General features: G+C 40.2%; 1 protein-coding gene across 1 annotated transcript in view; it reads left to right on the forward strand.

The window, feature by feature from the left end:
- The first annotated feature begins 324 nt into the window (after positions 1 to 324).
- Positions 325 to 22,878, forward strand: part of gad3 (glutamate decarboxylase 3) — a 33,142-nt gene continuing 10,588 nt past the window's right edge. Inside the window, exons 1-10 of the mRNA XM_083928134.1 lie at positions 325 to 455; positions 7,059 to 7,136; positions 9,836 to 9,942; positions 10,433 to 10,568; positions 13,108 to 13,198; positions 14,472 to 14,584; positions 18,271 to 18,386; positions 19,170 to 19,249; positions 20,831 to 20,885; positions 21,127 to 21,243. Of these exons, the coding sequence (XP_083784260.1) occupies positions 434 to 455; positions 7,059 to 7,136; positions 9,836 to 9,942; positions 10,433 to 10,568; positions 13,108 to 13,198; positions 14,472 to 14,584; positions 18,271 to 18,386; positions 19,170 to 19,249; positions 20,831 to 20,885; positions 21,127 to 21,243 (915 nt within the window). The 5' untranslated portion in view covers positions 325 to 433. The remainder of the gene's footprint in view (positions 456 to 7,058; positions 7,137 to 9,835; positions 9,943 to 10,432; positions 10,569 to 13,107; positions 13,199 to 14,471; positions 14,585 to 18,270; positions 18,387 to 19,169; positions 19,250 to 20,830; positions 20,886 to 21,126; positions 21,244 to 22,878) is intronic.

Genomic DNA, 22,878 nt, shown 5'->3' on the forward strand with positions numbered 1-22,878 from the left:
CTGCACTGGGATGGAGGGAGGGACACCTCAAAGTCAAGTCAAATCAAATCAAAACATCAAGAAAGATTTTTGGCAGACCTACCCTCAACACTGTGATCAAGTTGAAGCATATCCCATGGCTCCAAATGGCATTGATGCTACATACAGCATCATGCAGGTGTTCTTTGGTTTCAGTGAAGAGCAGCTAGCTGCAGACCACACCTCCGTTTACTTGCTGCTCTTTAAATACAGCAAGCTGACACCACACTTTGTGTGTCTCAGGTTGGGTGAATTACTATCACAGACTAGACTTCTACTCAACTATTGATTGAAAAGTTTATCCACAGAGTACTTCTAGCAAAAGAGGATCTCAGTTAAATGGGGATATCTCATCTGGCACTGAACTGAACTGCTCTGAAACGTCTTTGAAGAACGGACATTGATTTGCATTGAAATGGATTTCTTACAGCTGCCAGGTAAGAGTAGGGTTATGACACAACAGATTTTTCTTTATTGTTTTTTTTTTTTGAAATATTCACTCATTTTGAATGTGATGCCTGCAACGCATTCAAATAGAGCTGACACACGGCATGTTGTGTCACTGTGTTACATCGCTTTTCCTTTTAACAACACTCAATAAGTCATTGGGAACTGAGGACACTAATAGTTGAAATGTTGTAGGTGAAATTCTTTACGACTTCAGTTGCTCAACAGTTCATGGTCTCCGTCCTTGTATTTCGCACTTTGTAATGTGCCACAAATTTGCATTGGAATTGGGTTTGTATATCCAATTGTTTAGTGCAGGGGTTTTTATTTTGTATAGTGGACAAGAGCTCCAAAAGCAGTGGAAATGTCAGCTGAGGTGGAAGTGCTGGAAAGAGTTCTGTGTGAACTTAATCAAGCAGTTGAAGTGTCAGTTGATGTAGGAGAGCATCTGCTAAAACTGTAATTTTACAGTTAAGTGCATTAAAGCCCCTGGGGGTGTTTCATAAAATAATTTCTTTATAACTGACCCTTGTATGGTAATTGGGTCAAATTGACCTGTTTCAAGTTTTTTTTAAAGAAGAAAATGGTATATATATTTTTTTATCTGAAACTCCCTGGTCTTAGCTTATTTTATGCGATAAACATGTACAAACAAAAGCACATGCTACTATTCCCCACACATTTACATCCTTCTGTTTGACTCACATACACAGAGACACAAAGAAACATGCCCAAACACACACATACAATACACAATCACACACAGACATGCACACTCTCTCTCTTTCTTTCTCTCTCTCTCTCTCTCTCTCTCTCTCTCTCTCTCTCTCTCTCTCTCTCTCTCTCTCTCTCTCTCTCTCTCTCACACACACACACACACACACACACACACACACACACACACACACACACACACACACACACACACACACACACACACACACACATAATGTTACATTCTTATAATCTAAGCACAGAGAAGCTGTTTGCGCCCCCCCCCCCACTCTTTCCTCTCTATCATGTGTTCACCTCCACCACAAAAAAACGAATCACACTTCTATTGTTAATTGTGTTCTAGTAGAGACTGCTTGCAATTATTAAACATGAATGTTGTTTAAAATTGAGATAAAGACAGTATGTATTACAGTTTTTCTCGATTGCTAAGACACATTTCTTGAAAACTTCTCTCCTTTTCTCTAAACTGTGAACACAAACCCCAATTTTCAAGCTAAGTTCACAAAACCTCAGACTCTTCTTGCAAAACCAAACTTTCACCTCAAAACATTTCAATCTGTGCCCAAAACTGAACTTTGTTGTCAAATCATGCCCCAAGTCAATCAAAATGAAAAACACTACTGAGCAGCCACTAAACACTACATAGAAAAATAGAAAACACAATGCTCAGGACATGAAGCTGAATGCATGTTGCAAAACAAAAAAACTTGCATTTAGCACTTTACACAAAAAAAAACAGAAATCTTGTGCATTTACATGTAGCACTTGTACAGTACAAAAAACAAAGATCTTTTGCATTTACAGTACACGTATTATTTGTTCAAAACAAAAAGAAACCGTATGCATTTGCCACTTGTGTACAGTTCGGAATTGTCCTCACGGACCATATCAACAATTAGGGTCTCTTGGTGTGGGGAGAACATACCTGTCCTCACACCCTTATGTGACAGTCTTTCAATTCTACAAAAAGAGAACATGCAGTTACAAAAAATATACATGGAATACTAGGCCTACAGACAGTTAGACTAACCCTCCATTACAATACTACAGTACATTGGCACAGTGATGTACTGAAACATATATTTACTTACAGTATACTGTGGTACAGTATATACTGTAATATGCCATACAGTAATTTGCTCTCAACATTTACATACTGTACTATAATGTCAAAAAAGACCTGTTCTCTTCTCTAAATCTTCGGATTATGGTGGACACAGTGAATCTAGCGATGTTTGGTTGTACACTTTGTCCGGCCTCCCTCATGCTCATACCATGGACAAGAACATGGTCAATCACAGTAGCTCTGAATTCATCAGATATTACTGTTCTTTGTCTTCGCTGACCACCTTGACCACCTTGACCTCCTCGACCTCCTTTCACACAAACTCTCCCTCTCAGATTTCTATCCATTGTAGTGCCTCACAAATCAGTGCTCTCTGAACTGGCTTTATATATTCCCTCACATCATCAGCCACAAGTGTGATCAATTTTGAGTTGTTGTGTTCAAGTAGTGACATTGTGTTTGACTTTTGCCACCTGTGCTCACCATTATGCAGCATGTGAATCACAATGAAAATGTGTTGGTAAGTTGTGTCTAAACAGGTGAAAAGTGCTCATGGTTTTGCCAAAAGAGTGATTGATTCAATCAGTGTGTTCAGGCAACAGAGAAATTGGTTCAGACAACAGGGTTTAGTGTTTTAGCAATTGAGAAAAACTGTAATGGTTTATGAAATAAAATATGTCCTGAGTCATTTTGACCCCAGGGATAGTGAAGACCATACAAGGGTTAAACAATATTCATGACTAAGTAAGCAATAATAATAATAATATTAATAATAATAATAATATTAATAATAATAATAATAATACATCAAATTTGTAAAGCGCTCCTCTACATGCTCAAAGATGCTTTAGCAATAGCAACTCAATAAAACACAACAAAAACAAAACAGAAACAAACAAAAAAGAAGTTTAAAGGTAAGAGTGAACAGGTGAGTTTTGAGGGCTGACTTGAAGGATGGAAGAGTGTTGGTGTTGCGGATATGACTGGGTAGGTCATTCAAGACAGAGGGTGTGCCTGCAGTAGAAGACTCTGTCGCAACAGGTCCGGAACTTATTCATGGTGATGATAGTTAGGGTGTTCCGCGCTTGAGGGCTTTTAAGGTGATGAGTAGTGTTTTAAGAAAATTAAAGTTTAACACCTAAAATGTGCTTATTTACTTCATCCAAACTGTGTGGGTGTGGTTTGATCAAATTTGACTTAAAATAACCAAACAACCCACCATCGGTCATCAGATTTGGACTTAAATGTAGTGAAAGTGCATGACATCCTCAAATAAACCTCATCTGCTTTCTTTCAAAAAAAAGAAAAAAGGAAATCTTACACATGAACAAGCAAAACTGTTCTTCTTTGGAAGCAAGCTACAAAAAGATTTGTCTCTGTAGTTACAAAAAAATGTGTTCACACATGTTTTGATGCACTTGTTTTGTCTGCTAGAAAATGACACCAAAGTGTAAATAACAAAATAATCAACTTATTGAAGACGTCATGACTGGTCTGAATAATAGTTCATATTCAGTTCAACATTTCAAAATTTCTAAAATGCTAGTTGTAATATAACTTCATCATATTTCTAATTAATTCACATTTACACTTTACTATGCATAGACCTTTTCAAAGATGTAAACAAACATTCCAAATCAGTCCTAGTGTATATTTCCTGTTGCAGTGCATGTGAATGCAATCAGCTGACAGGAAGTTAACAAGGTACACGGCTGTTGCCTGGCAATGGAATTCCATTGAAAAGTTCTATAGAAAAATCTATAATGAGAAAACATTATTAACTCTATTTTACAGTTGAAAGACCAATTTAACCAGCACTATATTGTATATCATCTTGCATTCAATGACCTGCTCTAATATGTGGATTTAGGGTCAAAGAAAAACAACCTTCCACTATAGTTAAATGTCACTCCAGATTACAGTAAGTAGTGTCGGCTGTTCATTAAAACAGTGTACAACAGTGCATTTGAATAATATGCAAAATCTATAAGAGATAAATTTCCTGACCACGTATGCCCTTGATGTGCCCTAGATAGACAGACAAGGGGGCTAAGAGAGAAATAAGACAGACAGACAGGGAGACAGGGAGACAGATAGATAGATAGATAGATAGATAGATAGATAGATAGATAGATAGATAGATAGATAGATAGATAGATAGATAGATAGATAGATAGAGGAAGCGCTACCTTACTTCTGAAGGCTGCAATTTTTATTTAAATTTTACACAATAGCACTGCTGACATTTTACCTGCACCCTGTGATTTTATTGTTGATCATTTTAACAGTAAACTGAGTTCAGCCCTAGATTCAGTTGCTCCACTTTCCACAAAAACAATAAATGGCAGGAGTGCAGAGAAAAAACTGGAGGCAGACAAAGTTAAAAGTTCACTACGACATATTCCTGGACAAACTCAAAATCTACAATAAAACAGTAAAACAGGCAAGAACTTCTCATTTTTCACAGCTCATCTCAGATAAAAACAACAACCACAAATTCCTCTTCTCCACAATTGCTCATTTAACTAATAGTGATTTTAAGAAATCCTCCATAGTTCCAACAAACCATCCATGTGAGGACTTTGCAGACCACTTCCGAGATCCTGAACCATCACTTTTATTTGAGGAGACAATGGAGCATTTTGTCCTGGTTGATGCAGTTTTTTCTCGAGTTGACCCAACAAGACCCTTTAAGACTCAATTTTCACATCACTCTTAAAACAATTTTATGCGTTCTTTAAGTTTGAACTTTTAAACCTTGTGAATTGCTCTCTCCAGACAGGTGTCTTCCGCACTGCCTTTAAAACGGCAGTGGTGAAGCCCCTTCTGGAGGAGAGCAATTTGGATCCTGACAATTTCGCCAACTACCCACCTGTATCCAACTTACCCTTTTTAAGTAAAGTTTTAGAAAAGCTGTTTTTTTAACCAATTAAATTATTTTTTAAACAGCAACACAATTTTAGAACAGTGTCAATCTGGTTTTAGGATGAACCACAGTACCGAGACAGCCGACTTGAAGATTGTTAAGGATCTCAGGTGTAACGTGGACTCTGTCAGTCCTGGTGCTACTGGATTTAAGCGCTGCTTTTGATACAGTAAACCACCACATATTGTTAAATAGATTCAGACACCTGGTGGGCCTATCTGGGGCTGTTCTTAACTGGTTTTATTCTTACTTCACAGATCATCACTTTCTTGTAAGCATGGATAGATGTTCCTCAGGTACACATGAACTTAAGTGTGGGGTGCCCCAGTGGTCGATCTTAGGTCCAATACTTTTAAATTTATATATGCTCTCCCTTGGGGACATCATCAGGAGACATGGCATCAATTTTCACAGCTACGCTGACGATACACGGCTCTGCATTTCCATGTCTCCTGATTAAACAGGGCCTATTGATTCCCCTTCTAAACTGTATTTTAGATATAAAGTCATGGATGGCAGAGAACCTCTTACAGCTCATCCAGGACAAAACAGAGGTTTTAGTTATTGGTCCTGAAGGCAAGAGAGAGAAACATTTACCAAAAGTAAATGCTTTTAAACATTCACAGTGTGTAAAAAACCTGGGCGTTCTTATTGACTCTGAGTTTATGAAGCCTTTACTCAGTATGCTGTTGAAGCATCTTTGGAAGAAATTCCGGCCTGGATTTCTCTTGTTTATGAAGCTACAGGCTTTACACACTCATCAACATCACCACACTCTTTATATTTGATTTTCATGGACCCTTACAAGAGTTACTAAGAGTAACTTCTCTGAATTTGAATGGATCTCTTTGAGAACTGAGGGCGGGATTAGGGCCACGCCCTCTCAAGTGGCTATTCACTCACCGTGTTTCCATTACAAAAAAAGGCACCAGAGTGATTTAGGAGACTCCAGAGGTGACGTATCTCTCTGAATGGGTTTCGATCGCTGGTGTTGTAGTTTGATTCAAGGTGGCCCGTATGATTCACAACGTCAACTTATGTACAAGTAACATAATAGAAAACACTCCATCTTAAAAATTCTGGGCGCTTTAAAAGTGTTTGTTGACAGACAAGTTGTCACTCCACTGCAGTATGGTGTGTGTGTGTGAGTGTGTGTGTGTGTGTGTGTGTGTGTGTGTGTGTGTGTGTGTGTGTGTGTGTGTGTGTGTGTGTGTGTGTGTGTGTGTGGGTGTGTGGGTGTGTGTTTGTGTGTGTATAAATAGGAGAGGGAGCGTGCAGCAAAGAACCACAGGTCAGAATCCAACCCGGCCACAAGCCCGTGCAAAGATGCTCGTGCACAAGTCATTTTCTGTGCTGCGTTCTACTACACTACTGATAAAAGTGTCTACTCTACTTCACCGTGTTGCTGTGGCGTCTGTTCTACCACACATCACATCCTGCTGAGAGCTACATCCAGTCAGCTACCATGCCTCTCCCAGGGGAGAAAAAACAGCCCTGCTCTCTCACAGGGTTAACAAACGGCCGCTCAAACAACTCACATGCAAAATAGGGGCGTTTCAGCGAGATAGACCCGCCTCATTCCAGGTATACGAGCATAATAGAAACACACCTTTTAAGAGCTAAATCTCTGGACTGACTTTTCTCTTGAACTCTATGTCCGAATTAGTCAGGAGAAGAAACCTTTAAACGTAAAATTAGCTTTGTCATTACGATGTATTGTGTGTAGATTGATGAGGAATACAATGGGTTTTATCTATTTTACGTTGAGTCTATAATGCACTTTTTCACAGCACTGTAGCTAAGACCATAGCACTGTACTTAAGACCTCAGCATGACCTGGCAAACATGTATGTTTTGTGCTTTCAGACAGAATCATTAAGGACTCAGCAGAAGTCAGAGACAGAGAACAAACACCTGCTGACTTCAGCAACATCTACAGCAAAGGTGAGAGCTGGACTCTGGACAACCTGTGCAGTCTGACAGTCTGACAGTCTGAGGGGCAGTCAGGACTGCGAGGGTCTACAAAGTTCATCTTACTTACACTACTACACTACCCACTACTAAAACTACCTTTAATAAGTAGTTGGATTGTTTAAAGTGTAATTCCTGCGTAAAATCATCCCATGGTCTTTTTCGACACCTGCACACATCAAATAAGCCATCGGGACAGTTTTTTCGGCATATGAACTATTTACGGAGAAATTTGGTTGCTTGCAGCCAGACGTGGCTAACACTGATAACTCGGGATAGTGCCCTCACTCAGTAGTTAGACTCTCAAAGTACGACAAAAAAGGTTTCCATTTCAAATAAAACTTTTTCACAAACCCCCTCAGTGTAAATTTGATATTTTCTAGTTTTAGAAGAAAACACCCTGTCAGACTGGTTCGTATTTAAACCCAAAGTTTTTTTCTGCTACACGGTATATGGCTACAAGCAGGCAAGGTCCCATACTCAGCCCAAGGACTTCAGTGATGGTTTTGAAAAACATTTCCCAGAAGTCACCATGTTTGGGGCATGACCAGAATGCACGGGCTGGGTTGGTTGCGGAGAAGGAGCACCTTTCACAGCCAGACTCTGTCCTCGGGATACATGGCAGCAAGCCTGGCTATGTGTAAAACTTTGAACTGTATGAGCCCCCATCTACCGCATGCTCACAAGAAATTGATTCTCTTCAGTCCAACATTTCACAAACCATAGATCCATACCACCATCCTCCCACCTGGTTTTAAGCAGTGGTGGAAAGTGACAAAGTAAAAGTGCTTAATGCCAGGTTGAGCTTACTGTGAAGCGGTTCGCCCAGTAAGTAGGTTGTATATAAATTATGTGATGAGGACCCCACAGCCTACCACAAAATGTTGGATTCATTGACTAAATTCTAAACTCATAAGCCTCAATTTGCATTGACTATATACTGTATAGTTGTTGCCTTATATTGTGGCATTGATGCTACTAAAATTCATTTTAGCATCGGGACAGTTTGATGCATTGATACTGCATCATACTGCATCATAAAATTAATTTTAGCAGCATCAAGTCTCATTCAGAATGAGCAGTGTTCCTGGCATCCTCATTCACATGTCAAAGCTCAAATTTGGAGAGTATATCTACTTAGCTGCACTGGTTGAAAGAGAGGCTGTGGGTGAGTCACTATGTTCCCTTTTTGGATGTAGTTAATAAGCTGAATAGTTTCCTGAAAACCCAGCCAACCTCTCAGGCTATGAGGGTAGGATTCCATCAGTTTTCAGCCTAGCTGTCTTGAGCCTGCTATAGCCTTAAACCCTTACCTGGTAACCCACCAGGCCCACGGAGGACCAAAAAGCTTCAGTATATCCTCCAGGCACCATGAACATAGGCCCAGTCTGTTTTTGAGCCACACCACACCACAACTGACACCTGTCCCTGCTCCCCACTCTCTGTCGGTGGTGCGACTGACTCCAGTTCCCTGGTCGAAGTTGGTGCTCAGGCCAACTCCTGTTCCTGTTCCCCGCTCTCTATCATTGGTCTGACCGACTCAGGCTCCCCGTTCCCAGTTGCCAATCTGGCTGACAAAGTTCCTGAGTCAGTAGTGGTCTCTGCAGTGGACTAGTCAATGCCCTGGGTTGTCTCTGCCAAAGCCTTATCCATGCCAAGTACGTGGTCTCTGTCGATGCCTCGCCAGTACCTACTGCCTCGGGCCGCCTGCCTGAGGTGCTCTGCCCGTCCAGCCAGCCTCCAGGCTGCCCACCTGGCATTAAGCCCAGCCTCCGCCTTCGGCTCTACCACTGCCCATTCACTTACATCCTTTTGGACTTGACTTTTTGTTGTTTATTCTGGGATGTCTGGGATCCGTTCCTTCCTGTTGGATCTGCAGGGCCCTTTAGAAGTTTAGTTTATAGCCAGAGAAAGTTCCATACTGATCTAACAAGGACACAAATTACAGGGCTGCTGGTTGTATCGTTGCTCTTATAAAGAAGGAGATCATCGGTGTATAGAGACACACAATGTTTCATGTTTCCTCTCCTGATGCCCTGGAATAATTTGGTTGACCTAAGCACAATAGAAAGAGGCTCAGTTGCAATTGCAATAAGAAAAGGAGACAATGAGCTGCCTTCATGAGTGCCACGTCATAATGGAAAATAATCAGATCGTGATTCATTTTCCTGTATATATGCTGAAGGTGGATGATATAAAAGCTTAACACAGACGATTTTTGCTAAATCAATATCTCTCCGAGACTCGGAACAAATGTAGCCATTCCAATTGATCAAACCCCTTCTTCTCATCCCGGAAAATAACAATCTCAAGCTAACCACAAACATTTAGGTCAAGCGACGGGTCTGTCATAATCACACAGTGGTAGACAAGTGATTCAAGAACAATAGCCATGAATGTTGTTAGTGTTAGTGTTTTCATCAGGAAGGGAAACATTGGCTTCAAGTCTCATTTAGCTCTGGTAATTCTCTACACGTTTTTTTACGCCTAACCGCCTATCTGTTTTTTACAGATTTTTAATTCTACAGAACCATGGAAAAAGTGATAAAGAAAAGTATTCATGACAAAAAGGGGCTATCATCTCAATATGTGTGTATATGTGTTTGTGTTTTTTTTGATTGTGTGTGTGTGTTTGTGTGTGTGTGTGTGTGTGTGTGTGTGTGTGTGTGTAGATCTTCTCCCAGTATCAGGTGGTGAGGAGATGACCAGAGGTTTTCTGAAGGAGCTGGTTAACATCCTGTTGGGTTATATCAGCAAGTCAATTCAGAGGAGCTCCAAGGTTCCTAATTGTTTCTATCAACCATGTAAACAACACTGTAGACTGCTGTGTTTGAATCCTGTCAAGAGTATGGTCTAGACCTGTTCTATATGAAAAGTGTCATGAGATAATGTTGCTGTAATTTGACACTACATAAATAACATTGGCTTGACGTGTAATGTATCTGTGCTAAATGATGTCCAAACATTGCCAGTCTATCTCTCTAAATAACAACCACAGAGATAAAGCATACAGGAAAGAGACATTTCATTATTAGACAAAATACCAATTAGCTGTAAAATGAGAAAGTAAATAAAGCCCCACCCACCACCAGCCGGACAAACTTTTTCATCTTACAGCTACATCGTACTCTAAAATATGTTTCTTAAAACATTTTATGTGAGACAAATGCAATAAAGTAACAGAATCTTGAATCATATTTGATCAGCACTGCCTAGTTTCACAGTTTTATGATTATTAACATCATGGAAAAATACTCCCTGTGCTGTAGGTCCTGGACTTCCACCATCCTCACCAGCTGAAGGAGGGACTGGAGGGCTTCAACCTGGACTTGCCGGACCAACCAGAGACCCTAGAGCAGATACTAGTGGACTGTAGAGACACACTCAAGTATGGTGTCAGTACAGGTGTGTGTGTGTTTGTACGTGTGTGTGTGTGTGTGTGTGTGTGTGTGTGTGTGTGTGTGTGTGTGCTTGTGTGCTTGTGTGTGTGTGTGTGTGTGTGTGTGTGTGTGTGTGTGTGTGTGTGTGTGTGTGTGTGTGTGTGTGTGTGTGTGTGTGTGTGTGTGTGTATGTGCGTGCATGTGTGTTGATGAATCACTGAAAGCTTCCCAATTCTGTACAACTTTGATTTGTAAGACTACAATGACAATGACCACAAGTGACAATATTAATGTGACTACTGTACCGCCGGTAATGCTGCATTTCATTGTAATCAGAACTCGGGAACTTCCAACTTCCTGAGTCAGGCTTGTAGTGAGTGTAATATGAATATGTGTGTGTGTGTGTGTGTGTGTTTGTGTGTGTGTGTGGTTGTATGTGTGTGTGTGGTTGTATGTGTGTGTGTGTGTATGGATTTAACAGAGTAACATATAGAGGATGGACCGGAAAGTAGAGACGTGCATGTGTTACAAAGTTGCAATAAAGTTTACAAAAGAGCAAAACATTTTTTTTTACAAAAGACCATCCATGTCTCCCATCTGGATATTTCTATAATGCATGAGGAAGAGGCCCGTTCTCTGTACTTGATCCAATCATATTCGCCTCTGGGATACGATTAGTAAACTTAACGATGGGGAGAATAGTTTTACCAGTTAAGGGTCTACAACGGTCCGGCGCTGCATGTCTGTCAGCTCAAGGTATTTGTAGTGGTACAGGTGATCAGCATAACAGGCTGCAGCTTGGGGGGAACGCCTACCGGACCTAGACAAACATGAACACACATACACAAGCAGGGATAGACAGACCGAGGGAGACAAACTCAAACAAAAAGGAAGAGAGGAGGGTACTGACAGGACCAGGCGTTGACATCAATGTTGGGATTTTTTCTGGGACCGGGAGGGAACGGGAGTAATTTTTACAATTTTTTAAATGTGACCAGGATTTTTTTAGAGGGTAGAGACTGACACGGCACTCCGTGTCTCTAGCGGAGATTACACCAACTCCGAGAGTCAAGTGCAGGAAGCCATCATTTATGATCTCTGATTTAAACTGATATTCAACACAGTCCCATGCTCATAGACTGTAAAACACCGACCTTCACGGCCCGAATCCCCCCGCTGCTCCAGATTACCATCTAGTGTATGTGTTATAGATAGCAGGCTGTATTGTAAGTCATGGTGCTAGTGCGGCTATTTTTAGTTAGCATAACAGAGCTAACAAGGTGTGTTTCTAAACCCTCTGTTTGGACAGTTGATCGAAGAGCAGGACGGAGTTAGCATGCTAATGATGCTAATTCTGACAACTAGCCTCCACGGAGAAGTGAGGGCCAGAGGCTAACTGTCACTCAAGAGACCGATTCATACACTTTAACCTCCAATAAAATAAAACTAGGCTGTTACAAAAATATTCATCCCCTCAGTGTTGTCATGGAGATATGACCTAAGCATACAGACTAGAATGTTTCTTTGTACCAGGCCTTAAACAGGTTTAATGATGCTGTGAAAACGGCCTGTTGTAACATGGGGGTCAATGAGAAACTGCTCTATTGTGAAACCTGCCCCTATGGACACTCAGATAACTGCAGTTTTTGGAGCCTCTTGATTGGATCAACTAGGAAATGTCTGTGGTGGGGGCTTTACACATATGTAAGGGTCATCAAATCCACTATCCAATGAAGCACATGTTGTTTTGGAATACAGTAGGCCCAATGTGCCCTTCAATATGACACAAAAAGATATTCTGAAGTGCAGAGGGATGTGTTCCACAATTAACCAGAGGACCTTCACAGGATAGAAAGCCCCAAGAACCAGAGGCCTGGAGACAAAATCTTAGCCATAACCTTAGGCTGAAAATTCAGATTTGGTAGAGGGTGGACCATCCTGTCCCCATCCCCGAACCTGAGACAGCGAGAGAGTGCTCAACTCTTTCACCAACTTTTATAAGGGATTGGGAAAGTATTTAGCTAAGAGAAATGGTGAAAATGGATGATGTCATGTTTCATCAAACTGTAAATGGCTGTCTTGGGTCTTGGGCCAGTTTGTCAGTGAATACTTGATTCTATCTGTAGGAGGTATGTTTCCATATCCAGTTTAATCAGATGATTGAACATGAAGCCAAGAGTAATAAAGACTGCTGACTAGTCCAGTCAGAACTCCTCCACTCCTAAATCAGCAAGTTTGAAGCTGATTTTAGCCTGAAGCTGTTTTGGAAAATGACGCCCAAACATTGGACATCTTCCAATCTTCCCTCATTTTACAGTGACACAGAGACTGTGTATTTTTCCCATCTGAAATACCTCTTGTTAATGGTGTGGTACTTGCTAGTGAATGTGATCTTTACTTATGCAGGACAGAAAGGAGATTCACCCTGTAGTATGTTGAGTGTATTGCATTGCAGGCATTTAAGAGTCATGAGGTTGTGTGCAGCTGCACCACTCCCACAACCTCTCTATCTCTATTACCCAAATACTTGCTTGACCTATGACCTCTGTCTTTTGTTTTTCCAGGCCATCCTCGTTTCTTTAACCAGCTGTCTTCCGGTCTGGATGTGATTGGTGTAGCAGGCGAGTGGTTAACCTCTACTGCCAACACTAACATGTAAGTTCTCATCATCACTGGTGAAAAGTTATTAAGTAGCTTACTTAAGTACCCTACTTAAAAATATAATCTGTAAGATTTCCATCTATTTAATTGTCTGTTAAGTTTCTATGTAGCAAAGAGTGAGTTAAAACAATGGCGATTGATCATGTGACCCACTAATGAAAGCACTTATTGCCTCTTTTCTGAGTATTCCATTCTGTGTGTCGTTCCCTCCCTAAATGTAAATGCACCACCATGTTAGTGACGCTGCTGACAGTGGTTGGTCTGCAGGTGGAGCTCGTCACTGCCGGTTATGCTGCGTTCACTTGTAATCGGAAATCGAGAACTTCCAACTTCTGAGACAGGCTTGTAGTAAAGACAGAAGTGTAATAGGAACATGTGTGTGTGTGTATCGATTGACGAGGGGAACATATAGGGGACGGACCGGAAGTAGAGAAGTGAATGTGTGTCAATATAGTTTACGAAAGAGCAAAAAATAAAAAGTGTTAGGTGTCCAAATAACAAGTCATAACTTCCCAGAGACTGATAGATTAGCAAATAGTGAGAGAGACACCTTCTTACCTGTTCATGAGCAGTTCTAACAAGTCATAACTTCCCAGAGACTGTTAGATTAGCAGATAGTGAGAGAGACACCTTCTTACCTGTTCATGAGCAGTTCTAACAAGTCATAACTTCCCAGAGACTGTTAGATTAGCAAATAGTGAGAGATACACCTTCTTACCTGTCCATGAGCAGTTCTAACACCGACATTATCATAATGATCATGTCACAGTGGTAAAGTTGGTGGCAGAGAAAAAGTCAGGCAAACTTGAGATATTTCTTCAATCATGAAGGAATTAAGTATCACATTGCATGTAAGGTATTCTGCTTGATGCACTAGCCCCACAAAAGATGACTTCTATCCACACCTTTCATTTCAAAGGAAAAAGGAAACTCCTTCTTGTTGTTGTGACTTTAGTTCTTTTTTCACACAGAAGTGAAGGTTTAAACCTGTCACTGAACAGTGGTGTCTATACACGGCCATATCATACACTTAGAGATGCTCTTAAAACATGTTTGCAATAGTCCAGCGTTGATTTAACACAAAGTTATTATCCACTGTTGAACATTTTGAGAGCTGCTTTTTCAAATACAACTTAATTTCTTTATTTTATATCTATAAATAAATATAAAATATATTTGCAAGAAGCCAGTTATTAATTATTGAATTATTTGACTTTGCAATATACTGAAGTACGACACTTTTTATTTCTTTTCTTTTTTTAACCAGATTTACGTATGAGGTGGCTCCTGTTTTCATCCTCATGGAGGAGATTTTGCTGAGTAAGATGCAAAGCATTGTGGGATGGTCTGATGATGAGGGAGACGGAATCTTTTGTCCAGGTAATACTTATTGTGATAAAAACTGTTAAAGGTGACACTAAACATCTCTAGATACACCTGTCACCTTTGCCACAAATTTAAGGTGACCAGATTTCTGAAACAATTCCGAGGACATTTTTGGTTCAGAGGCATAAAAACCTCCAAAACATGGGGGCACTGCCCTTACCATTCATAGAGCAGTTTCTCTCACCCTATTTCTCCTAGCAATGAGTTTTCTTCCTCTTATCAAAGTAGCTGAGATCAAGAGCATCCATAAAATCAGCTGTGATAAACGGGTATCAGACACCCAAACTAAGGCCTCCTCCTTACACCAGATGATTTTCACAAGATTTGATGAAGAGTTTGAAATGGAAAATGCCACAGTTCATGTTGAATGACAACCTGGGGTATATGGGTTTAGAAAAGATATGGTTTTAAATCGGTTGAATCAGTTTTCTGTTAATGTGGGTGGAAAATAACAAACTGCTACCTCCTGGCATGATATATCTCCTCTGGTTGTACAATATTAATGTCTTATTGTGAATGGCCCCTAACTTGAAATAAATAGATTATATAATAAAAATGACAAATGAAAGCCAAAATAACTTACACCTGAATAACCTAAGCCAATGTAATAATACTGTATATTTCATGCATTAATATTCTCTGCGTCTCGCCAAAATTAATTTTCTGATAGGCCTGAAATAAAGGCCTATAGCATCACTGGCCTGACATATCCTGGGAAGAATAAAATGTAAAAAAAAGCCATAATAGAATTCTGTCCTTCGACAGCCAATAAGATCTGTTGTTCATCTGCTTTCAAGTTTCCCTGTCTTCACCAGATACAAACTAAACTGGATTTATATAATGTAGCCGACCCATTTTGAACAGAAGAATTTTTAAACTTTTGGTACATCCTGCTGCTATTGGAATATTATTCTAAAGATTGTTTAGCTTTAAGCATTTGAACCATGCTAACACGAGGGGAGCAGCTGACTAACGCTAACGTGTTAGACTGGTCTACTGGTTACTGAAACACAGGAGTCAGATTAGAGTAGTGTTACTAACGTGTTGGACTGGTCTACTGGTTACTGAGACACAGGAGTCAGATTAGAGTAGTATTACTTACGTGTTAGACTGGTCTACTGGTTACTGAAACACAGGAGTCAGATTAGAGTAGTGTTACTAACGTGTTGGACTGGTCTACTGGTTACTGAAACACAGGAGTCAGATTAGAGTAGTGTTACTAACGTGTTGGACTGGTCTACTGGTTACTGAAACAAAGGAGTCAGATTAGAGTAGTGTTACTTACGTGTTAGACTGGTCTACTGGTTACTGAAACACAGGAGTCAGATTAGAGTAGTGTTACTAACCTGTTAGACTGGTCTACTGGTTACTGAAACACAGGAGTCAGATTAGAGTAGTGTTACTAACGTGTTAGACTGGTCTACTGGTTACAGAAACAAAGGAGTCAGATTAGAGTAGTGTAACTAACGTGTTAGGCTGGTCTACCGGTTACTGAAACAAAGGAGTCAGATTAGAGTAGTGTTACTAACGTGTTAGACTGGTCTACTGGTTACTGAAACACAGGAGTCAGATTAGAGTAGTGTTACTACGTTTTAGACTGGTCTACTGGTTACTGAAACAAAGGAGTCAGATTAGAGTAGTGTTACTAACGTGTTAGACTGGTCTACTGGTTACAGAAACAAAGGAGTCAGATTAGAGTAGTGTTACTAACCTGTTGGACTGGTCTACTGGTTACTGAAACACAGGAGTAGGATTAGAGTAGTGTTACTAACGTGTTAGACTGGTCTACTGGTTACAGAAACAAAGGAGTCAGATTAGAGTAGTGTAACTAACGTGTTAGGCTGGTCTACCGGTTACTGAAACAAAGGAGTCAGATTAGAGTAGTGTTACTAATGTGTTAGACTGGTCTACTGGTTACTGAAACACAGGAGTCAGATTAGAGTAGTGTTACTAACGTGTTAGACTGGTCTACTGGTTACTGAAACACAGGAGTCAGATTAGAGTAGTGTTACTAACGTGTGAGACTGGTCTACTGGTTACTGAAACAAAGGAGTCAGATTAGAGTAGTGTTTCTAACGTGTTAGACTGGTCTACTGGTTACTGAAACACAGGAGTCAGATTAGAGTAGTGTTACTAACGTTTTAGACTGGTCTACTGGTTACTGAAACACAGGAGTCAGATTAGAGTAGTGTTACTACTACTACTGATGTTCAAGTTCCTGATGAATAGTTTATAATAAGTTTCTGTGATTTTATTTAATAATAACTACCTCTAAGGAGCTAGAGTGATACTGAAATGTCATAATAATAAAACTGTGTGCTGTAGAGTAGAACTAAACAGTTGTTTGTTGCATCACTGCTAATAATGATGTTATTATTAACAACAGTACAAACAATGTTAGCAATGGCTGTGGCTGACAGACAAACAGATCTGTTTTATCACACACATTATAGATAATAAATAGACATATAAATCAAAGGTTAAATAACATATAACATTTGTAACACTTGAACACCTTTGGTTCTGCTCTCCAACCAATGATATTTCTGCTGTGTGTACTATAGCTAGCTGAATGGATGCAGGAATTCCATTAAAAGAATCTCTTACCTGTAGCTTTCTCTAGTGAAGGGGAAATAATGTTCTACTGCACAGCTATTCCACCAATCAAAATACCAGAAATATGGGCATGCTAGATGGGCATTCTTCTCTGAGCTCTGGGCTGTTTAGCGTGTGAGCGTAGAAGGCTGCACAACTAAACGTGTCACTAGGACAGCATTTTCATTTTTTCCTATATTCCATTGTCAGATCTTTCAGTCACAGTGAAAACCGGGACATTTCTGGCGACAGCAGTAGCCGGGGACAGGTCAATGAAAACAGGGGTGTCTGATCACCCTAGTTTAGCTCTGCATAAGCTATCTTATGCTGGTGTGTTGTTAAAGCTAATAAGTTAAGTCATTCTGTCATGAGCGTACCTATGCTCCGCGCTTTGTTTGTGACTGGGGAACATAGGACACTTTTTTTTAAAAAGGGTCCACTGTTCCCCACTTATCACAGAAAGGGTCCTATGTTCGGTGTCCGGTCTGTTATTTTTTCCACAATCAGTGCTGAATTCCCTGGCAAATAGGCCTATGTAGACCCTAACCCTACCCCCTTACCCTAACAAAATGCTGAATTAAATCAGCGAAGGCAGTCTTATTCGACCAGGGAACATAGGGATGACTCCCGTCTGTCTGTGTGCCTCTCGTGAGGTGACTGGTTTAGGTTCTATGATCCATATGATATACTTGAGTACTGAATACAGTCCTTTGTAACCTTAGTTATCTCATTATGTTTGTGTATTATGTATGGTGTACTGAGTGTTACTTTGTATTGTTATTACAGACCACAGTCAAATAAATCAACCTTAAACAGGACATCAGTATGCGTGTTCTTTAAAAGGAACACCAACCCTACACCTCGCCACTCTAAACCAGTTAAATTCCTGGAGACAACAGCTTCTCTCCTTTTTAGTTTGTATCTCCCAAACTTGTGCTGTATCAAGATACAGTTTATAGTGTATATTTTATCGTGTAGAGTATGGAACTGGGACACAACAAAAAGATACAGACGAAATGAGGCACAGCCTAGATGAAGGATGTGACTGCTTCTTGTCCATAAACTGTGCATCCTGTTTTCTGAAGGAGGCACAATATCCAACATGTACAGCATCCTGGTGGCCAGATATCACTTCTACCCAGAGGTGAAGACCCGAGGGATGGGAGTTCTGCCTCAGCTGGTCCTCTTCACTTCAGAACATGTAATCACACCTCACACACTAAATATTACTCTCTGTGGTACTGGATAGCTGTGGTGAAATGCAACTCTCCACTGATCTCCTGAGTTTGAGCAAAGTTGTTTACTGACATCAAGGCAATTATTAAATGCAAATGAAATCTGAAATGTTATGTTTAAATATTCAAATAATGCTAAGTTCTGGTGAACTTTGGAGAAATCTACAGACACAAATGGACAAAGTGAAGTAAAATAAACATGGATGTTTTTATTCAACCAGTCTAAATTAATACATTATAAGGAAGGGAAAAAATGTCAAAATTGACCAAATGATGATTTTGCATGGGGTTGTCTCCGGAATATTGGCACTGCCATAGGCATTATTTTTTAGTTGTAATGATGCAAATCTGGTCTCATAATAGCACTTAAAGTTCCTCACTAAGAGTGTGCTCTAAAAACCTTTTCACAAAGCTGCTGAGACCTTTCACTAAGGAACTATCTTTAAACATCTTAAGCTAAGAGAAAGGGCGCCCCATCTCATAGATTCAGACATTCAGAGAGCTTGAAGCACTGAGCACACCTAGCTATTATCTCCAAATAAAAAACTGTCATTGCAGGGCATCACATTTTCAGACACACACAACTCAATCTCTGGAGATATAAGCAAGGCTCTCACACTTGACAAGTGCACCTAAACCTCTTCTGGGAACCAAACCATGCAGCCACTGCTTTCAGCTAAACTATACCTGTTTGTATTATCTTTGAACTTTGAGACAAATGAAGATGAATGGCTGTATTTTCCATTCAGAGTCACTACTCGGTAAAGAAATCTGCAGCCGTGCTGGGGATAGGCAGTCAGAATGTGGTCATGGTCAAATGTGATGAAAGGTGAGTCATTTAGACACACACAAAGTAAAGTAATGTTTGTTAAAAAGTCCATGTAATGCACATGAAAAGAAATGTTTGCTCACCTGCTGCAGCTTTGTGTGTGTGTGTGTGTGTGTGTGTGTGTGTGTGTGTGTGTGTGTGTGTGTGTGTGTGTGTGTGTGTGTGTGTGTGTGTGTGTGTGTGTATGTGTGTGTGTGTGTGTGTGTGTGTGTGTGTGTGTGTGTGTGTGTGTGTGTGTGTGTGTGTGTGTGTGTGTGTGTGTGTGTGTGTGTGCTGTAAGTTTTTGGGAAATGTGTCCATGCAGCGTAAATGCATAGTACATTTTCTAATCTTTAAATTACATTGTACCATTAATCTGTTAGAGATGTATATCTTTTGTGCTTACAGTAATTATTATTATGAATAATAACTATAAAAAAATAGGAGGGGGGAGGACCAGAACAGTTTTTAACATCTTTCTATCCCTTTTGAACATGAACTATCTTATTTGAGTCATGTATTTGTCGCTTAGAATTATAAGGATCCCATTTGCTTGTTTTTTGTTTTTTTGCTTTCCTTTTTCAAGGCTCATTCGCTTTATCTAGTTTGTAGTAAAGATTAATAAAAATATAAATAAATATGCCTTATATAGACATTGGTTCCTGAGGTACCCCCACGACCCTGTCAGACGTACCCCTTCATCAAAGCCATTATATAAAAGTGGATATTGTTAATTGTTTCATTGTGTCAATGCCATGCCCCTTTTAACTTCTCTGCTTGCTTGCTGGTTTTCACTTCTCTTAGGGCGCCCTCACACTGTCCATCTGTACCGTGCCCCGTGCTTTAGGGTACTTGCCCCCCCTCCCTCTCCCCTCGCAGGCCAGGCCCGTTTGTACTCACACTACCTGGGCCTCGACGAATGCTTCTTGCTGCCTATACGTCATCACGCCATAACACGTCACACGCATTGATTGACGTCATCACGATGCGACGCTTTGTTTACAAATCTTTCTATAGACCTCAGAGTTTTTGTGCGTCTTGTCGATTGTTTTTGAATATTTTCATCGACCAAATCTGCAGTAAACACTCCACCTCCGCATCACACCAACGTGAACCTTTCGCCGCATTGTTTAAATATCCGCACATGGTCCCTCCTTCTTTTTTCTATGTCCGAACAGGCGCACATAACATGACGTCAGAACCGCCGTAGGCCTCATGCTCGTGCTTGTACACGTGCAAACGTGCTTTACAAAAGCCCACCTCTCCCAAACGGGCCATGGCCAGCAAGCGTACCGCTCCTAGACGCGGTATGGTTGCACTCACACTGGTCAAAGGAACCAGACTTTAGCCGTGAAACGTGCTTGGGCACGGTACGGATGGACAGTGTGAGTGTGCCCTTACATAACTGTAACATCTAGTGTTAAGGTGTTACGGTTGACTTAATATTAATACGTAGATATATTATTTCTTTCAAATTAGTTGAGCTGCTCCACATCTTTCCAAGTACCCACTGGTTGGGAATCACTGGCCTTCAATATCTATTAATAAAAGGCCACAGTCAGTTGCTATTTACTGAACCTTTGTCTACTTTTGTCCTTTAAGAGGGAAAATGATTCCTGCTGAACTCCAGTCTTCCATTGTTACAGCTGAAGAAAAGGTATGAATGATAGGAAAACAACATTCCAGTATGTACAGTTCTTATGAGAAAATGCTAAATGTATCCAAAATGTTCCTCATCGCACAGTGTTAAGACATACTGTACTTAACATTTCTGGTTTGTTATCATAACCTTATCCATAAATTGAGATTTGTCAGAGTTGATGGACTGCTGACAGCTGAAAGAATCAGTACAGAACACACATATTTATGAGACCGACGACAATTCTCACTCTCCCCAGGGTTTGGTTCCATTCTATGTGAACGCAACAGCAGGCACCACAGTGTACGGAGCCTTCGATCCTCTCAATGCCATCGCAGACATCTGCCATAGACACACACTGTGGATGCATGTTGATGTAAGGTGTCTTGTGTTTCTCCCTTCTTTTATCACTAGATAATAATCACTGTGAATCTCTGCAATGAAGTGAAAAGTGAAGGAAAACACAATGCCAAGCTAAATTACCTTTTAATATAAAAATAAATCAAAAACAGAAGAATAGAGTAGACATTTACATTAAAAGACAACAAAAGAGATAAAGACAAAAAGTTTTTCACTTTAAATTCTAATTATTAGAATGAATGAACAGTATTGAGAAACCAATTTAGAGGTAAGCATCTAAAAAATATATTTTTAAATCATCAAATGATGTTCACCTTAGCCTTCTTATTTCACTAACAATGATTCAATGGAATTTAATTATCTAAAGATTTGGAAGATCACTTTTACTGCTATAAATGGAACAACTAATAATATGAATACGGCTACACTCAAAGCCTGCCATAATTCTTCAAAGAATGTTTAAAAGTTTTAAAGTGGTACGCTGATGAGGTGTCAAGATGGTGCAGCCACCACTGCTGATACCATCTGTTCCGTCATGATTGGTGCACTGGGTGGTAGGTAAGAAACCAAGGTGGGAGCATGTCTGTAGTATATCCTCCAGTCTACAGTCTGCATAGGCTTCAAACTTCCAAAACTTTTGTTGGCAATAATCAGGTCACACAAATAACATAAATACTGCATCACAATTAATGTTGTATTATTTAAGTTATGTTGTTTCTAGCGTCCTCTGTGTCAGTAAGATGTAACTGCAGGTGAGCGTGTTCTTCCAGAGCCTCCATCTTGTCACGTTCACGGTCACTATGTGTGTTGACAATTTCTGTTTCATTTTTACGTTTTTGCTCTTTTGTAAATCTTATTGAAACACATTCACCTCTCTACTTCCAGTCTGTCCCCTATATGTCCCCCTCCTAAATCCACACACACACACACACACACACACACATGTTCCTATTACACTTCTGCCCTTACTACTAAGACTGACTGGAAGTTGGAAGATCCTGATTTCCAATTACAAGTGAAAGCAGCATAACCGTTGGAGATGAGTTGGGCCTCTAGACCAAGGGTGGAGAACCCATGCTCCTGGACGGCCACTGTCCTGCATGTTTTAGGTTTCTCTCTGCTCCAACACACCTGATTCTAATGCTCTGCTCGTTATCAAGCAGCTGAAGCTTGTCAGGGGTTTAATAATCATTAGACTCAGGTGTGTTAGAGCAGAGAGAAACCTAAAACATGCAGTACAGTGGCCCTCCAGGAGCATGGGTTCCCCAACCCTGATCTAGACCAATGACTGTCAGCAGCGTCACTAATATGGAGGCTTATTTACATCTAGTCAAGGAATGTCTCCACAGACACTGATATTGTAATACTCAGCAAAGGGGCAACAAGTGCTTTCATTAGTGGGTCATATGATCAATCACCATTGATTTAACTCACTCTTTGATAGATATTTACTTAAAGGGCAATAAATAGATGGAAATCTTACGGACTACATCTTTAATATTCCCGTCAAGGGGTTCATATACCTTACGAAATATGACAGAAACATATTTGCATATATTGATATAACAAAATGTGACATTCTATCTAATGCCCTGAAATGGCAACCACTAGAAGGCCGTGATGATTAAGTTTAGACAACAGAACTACTCTT

Source organism: Echiichthys vipera (genome assembly GCF_963691815.1).
Source record: "Echiichthys vipera genome assembly, chromosome: 15".
Classification (NCBI taxonomy): domain Eukaryota; kingdom Metazoa; phylum Chordata; class Actinopteri; order Perciformes; family Trachinidae; genus Echiichthys; species Echiichthys vipera.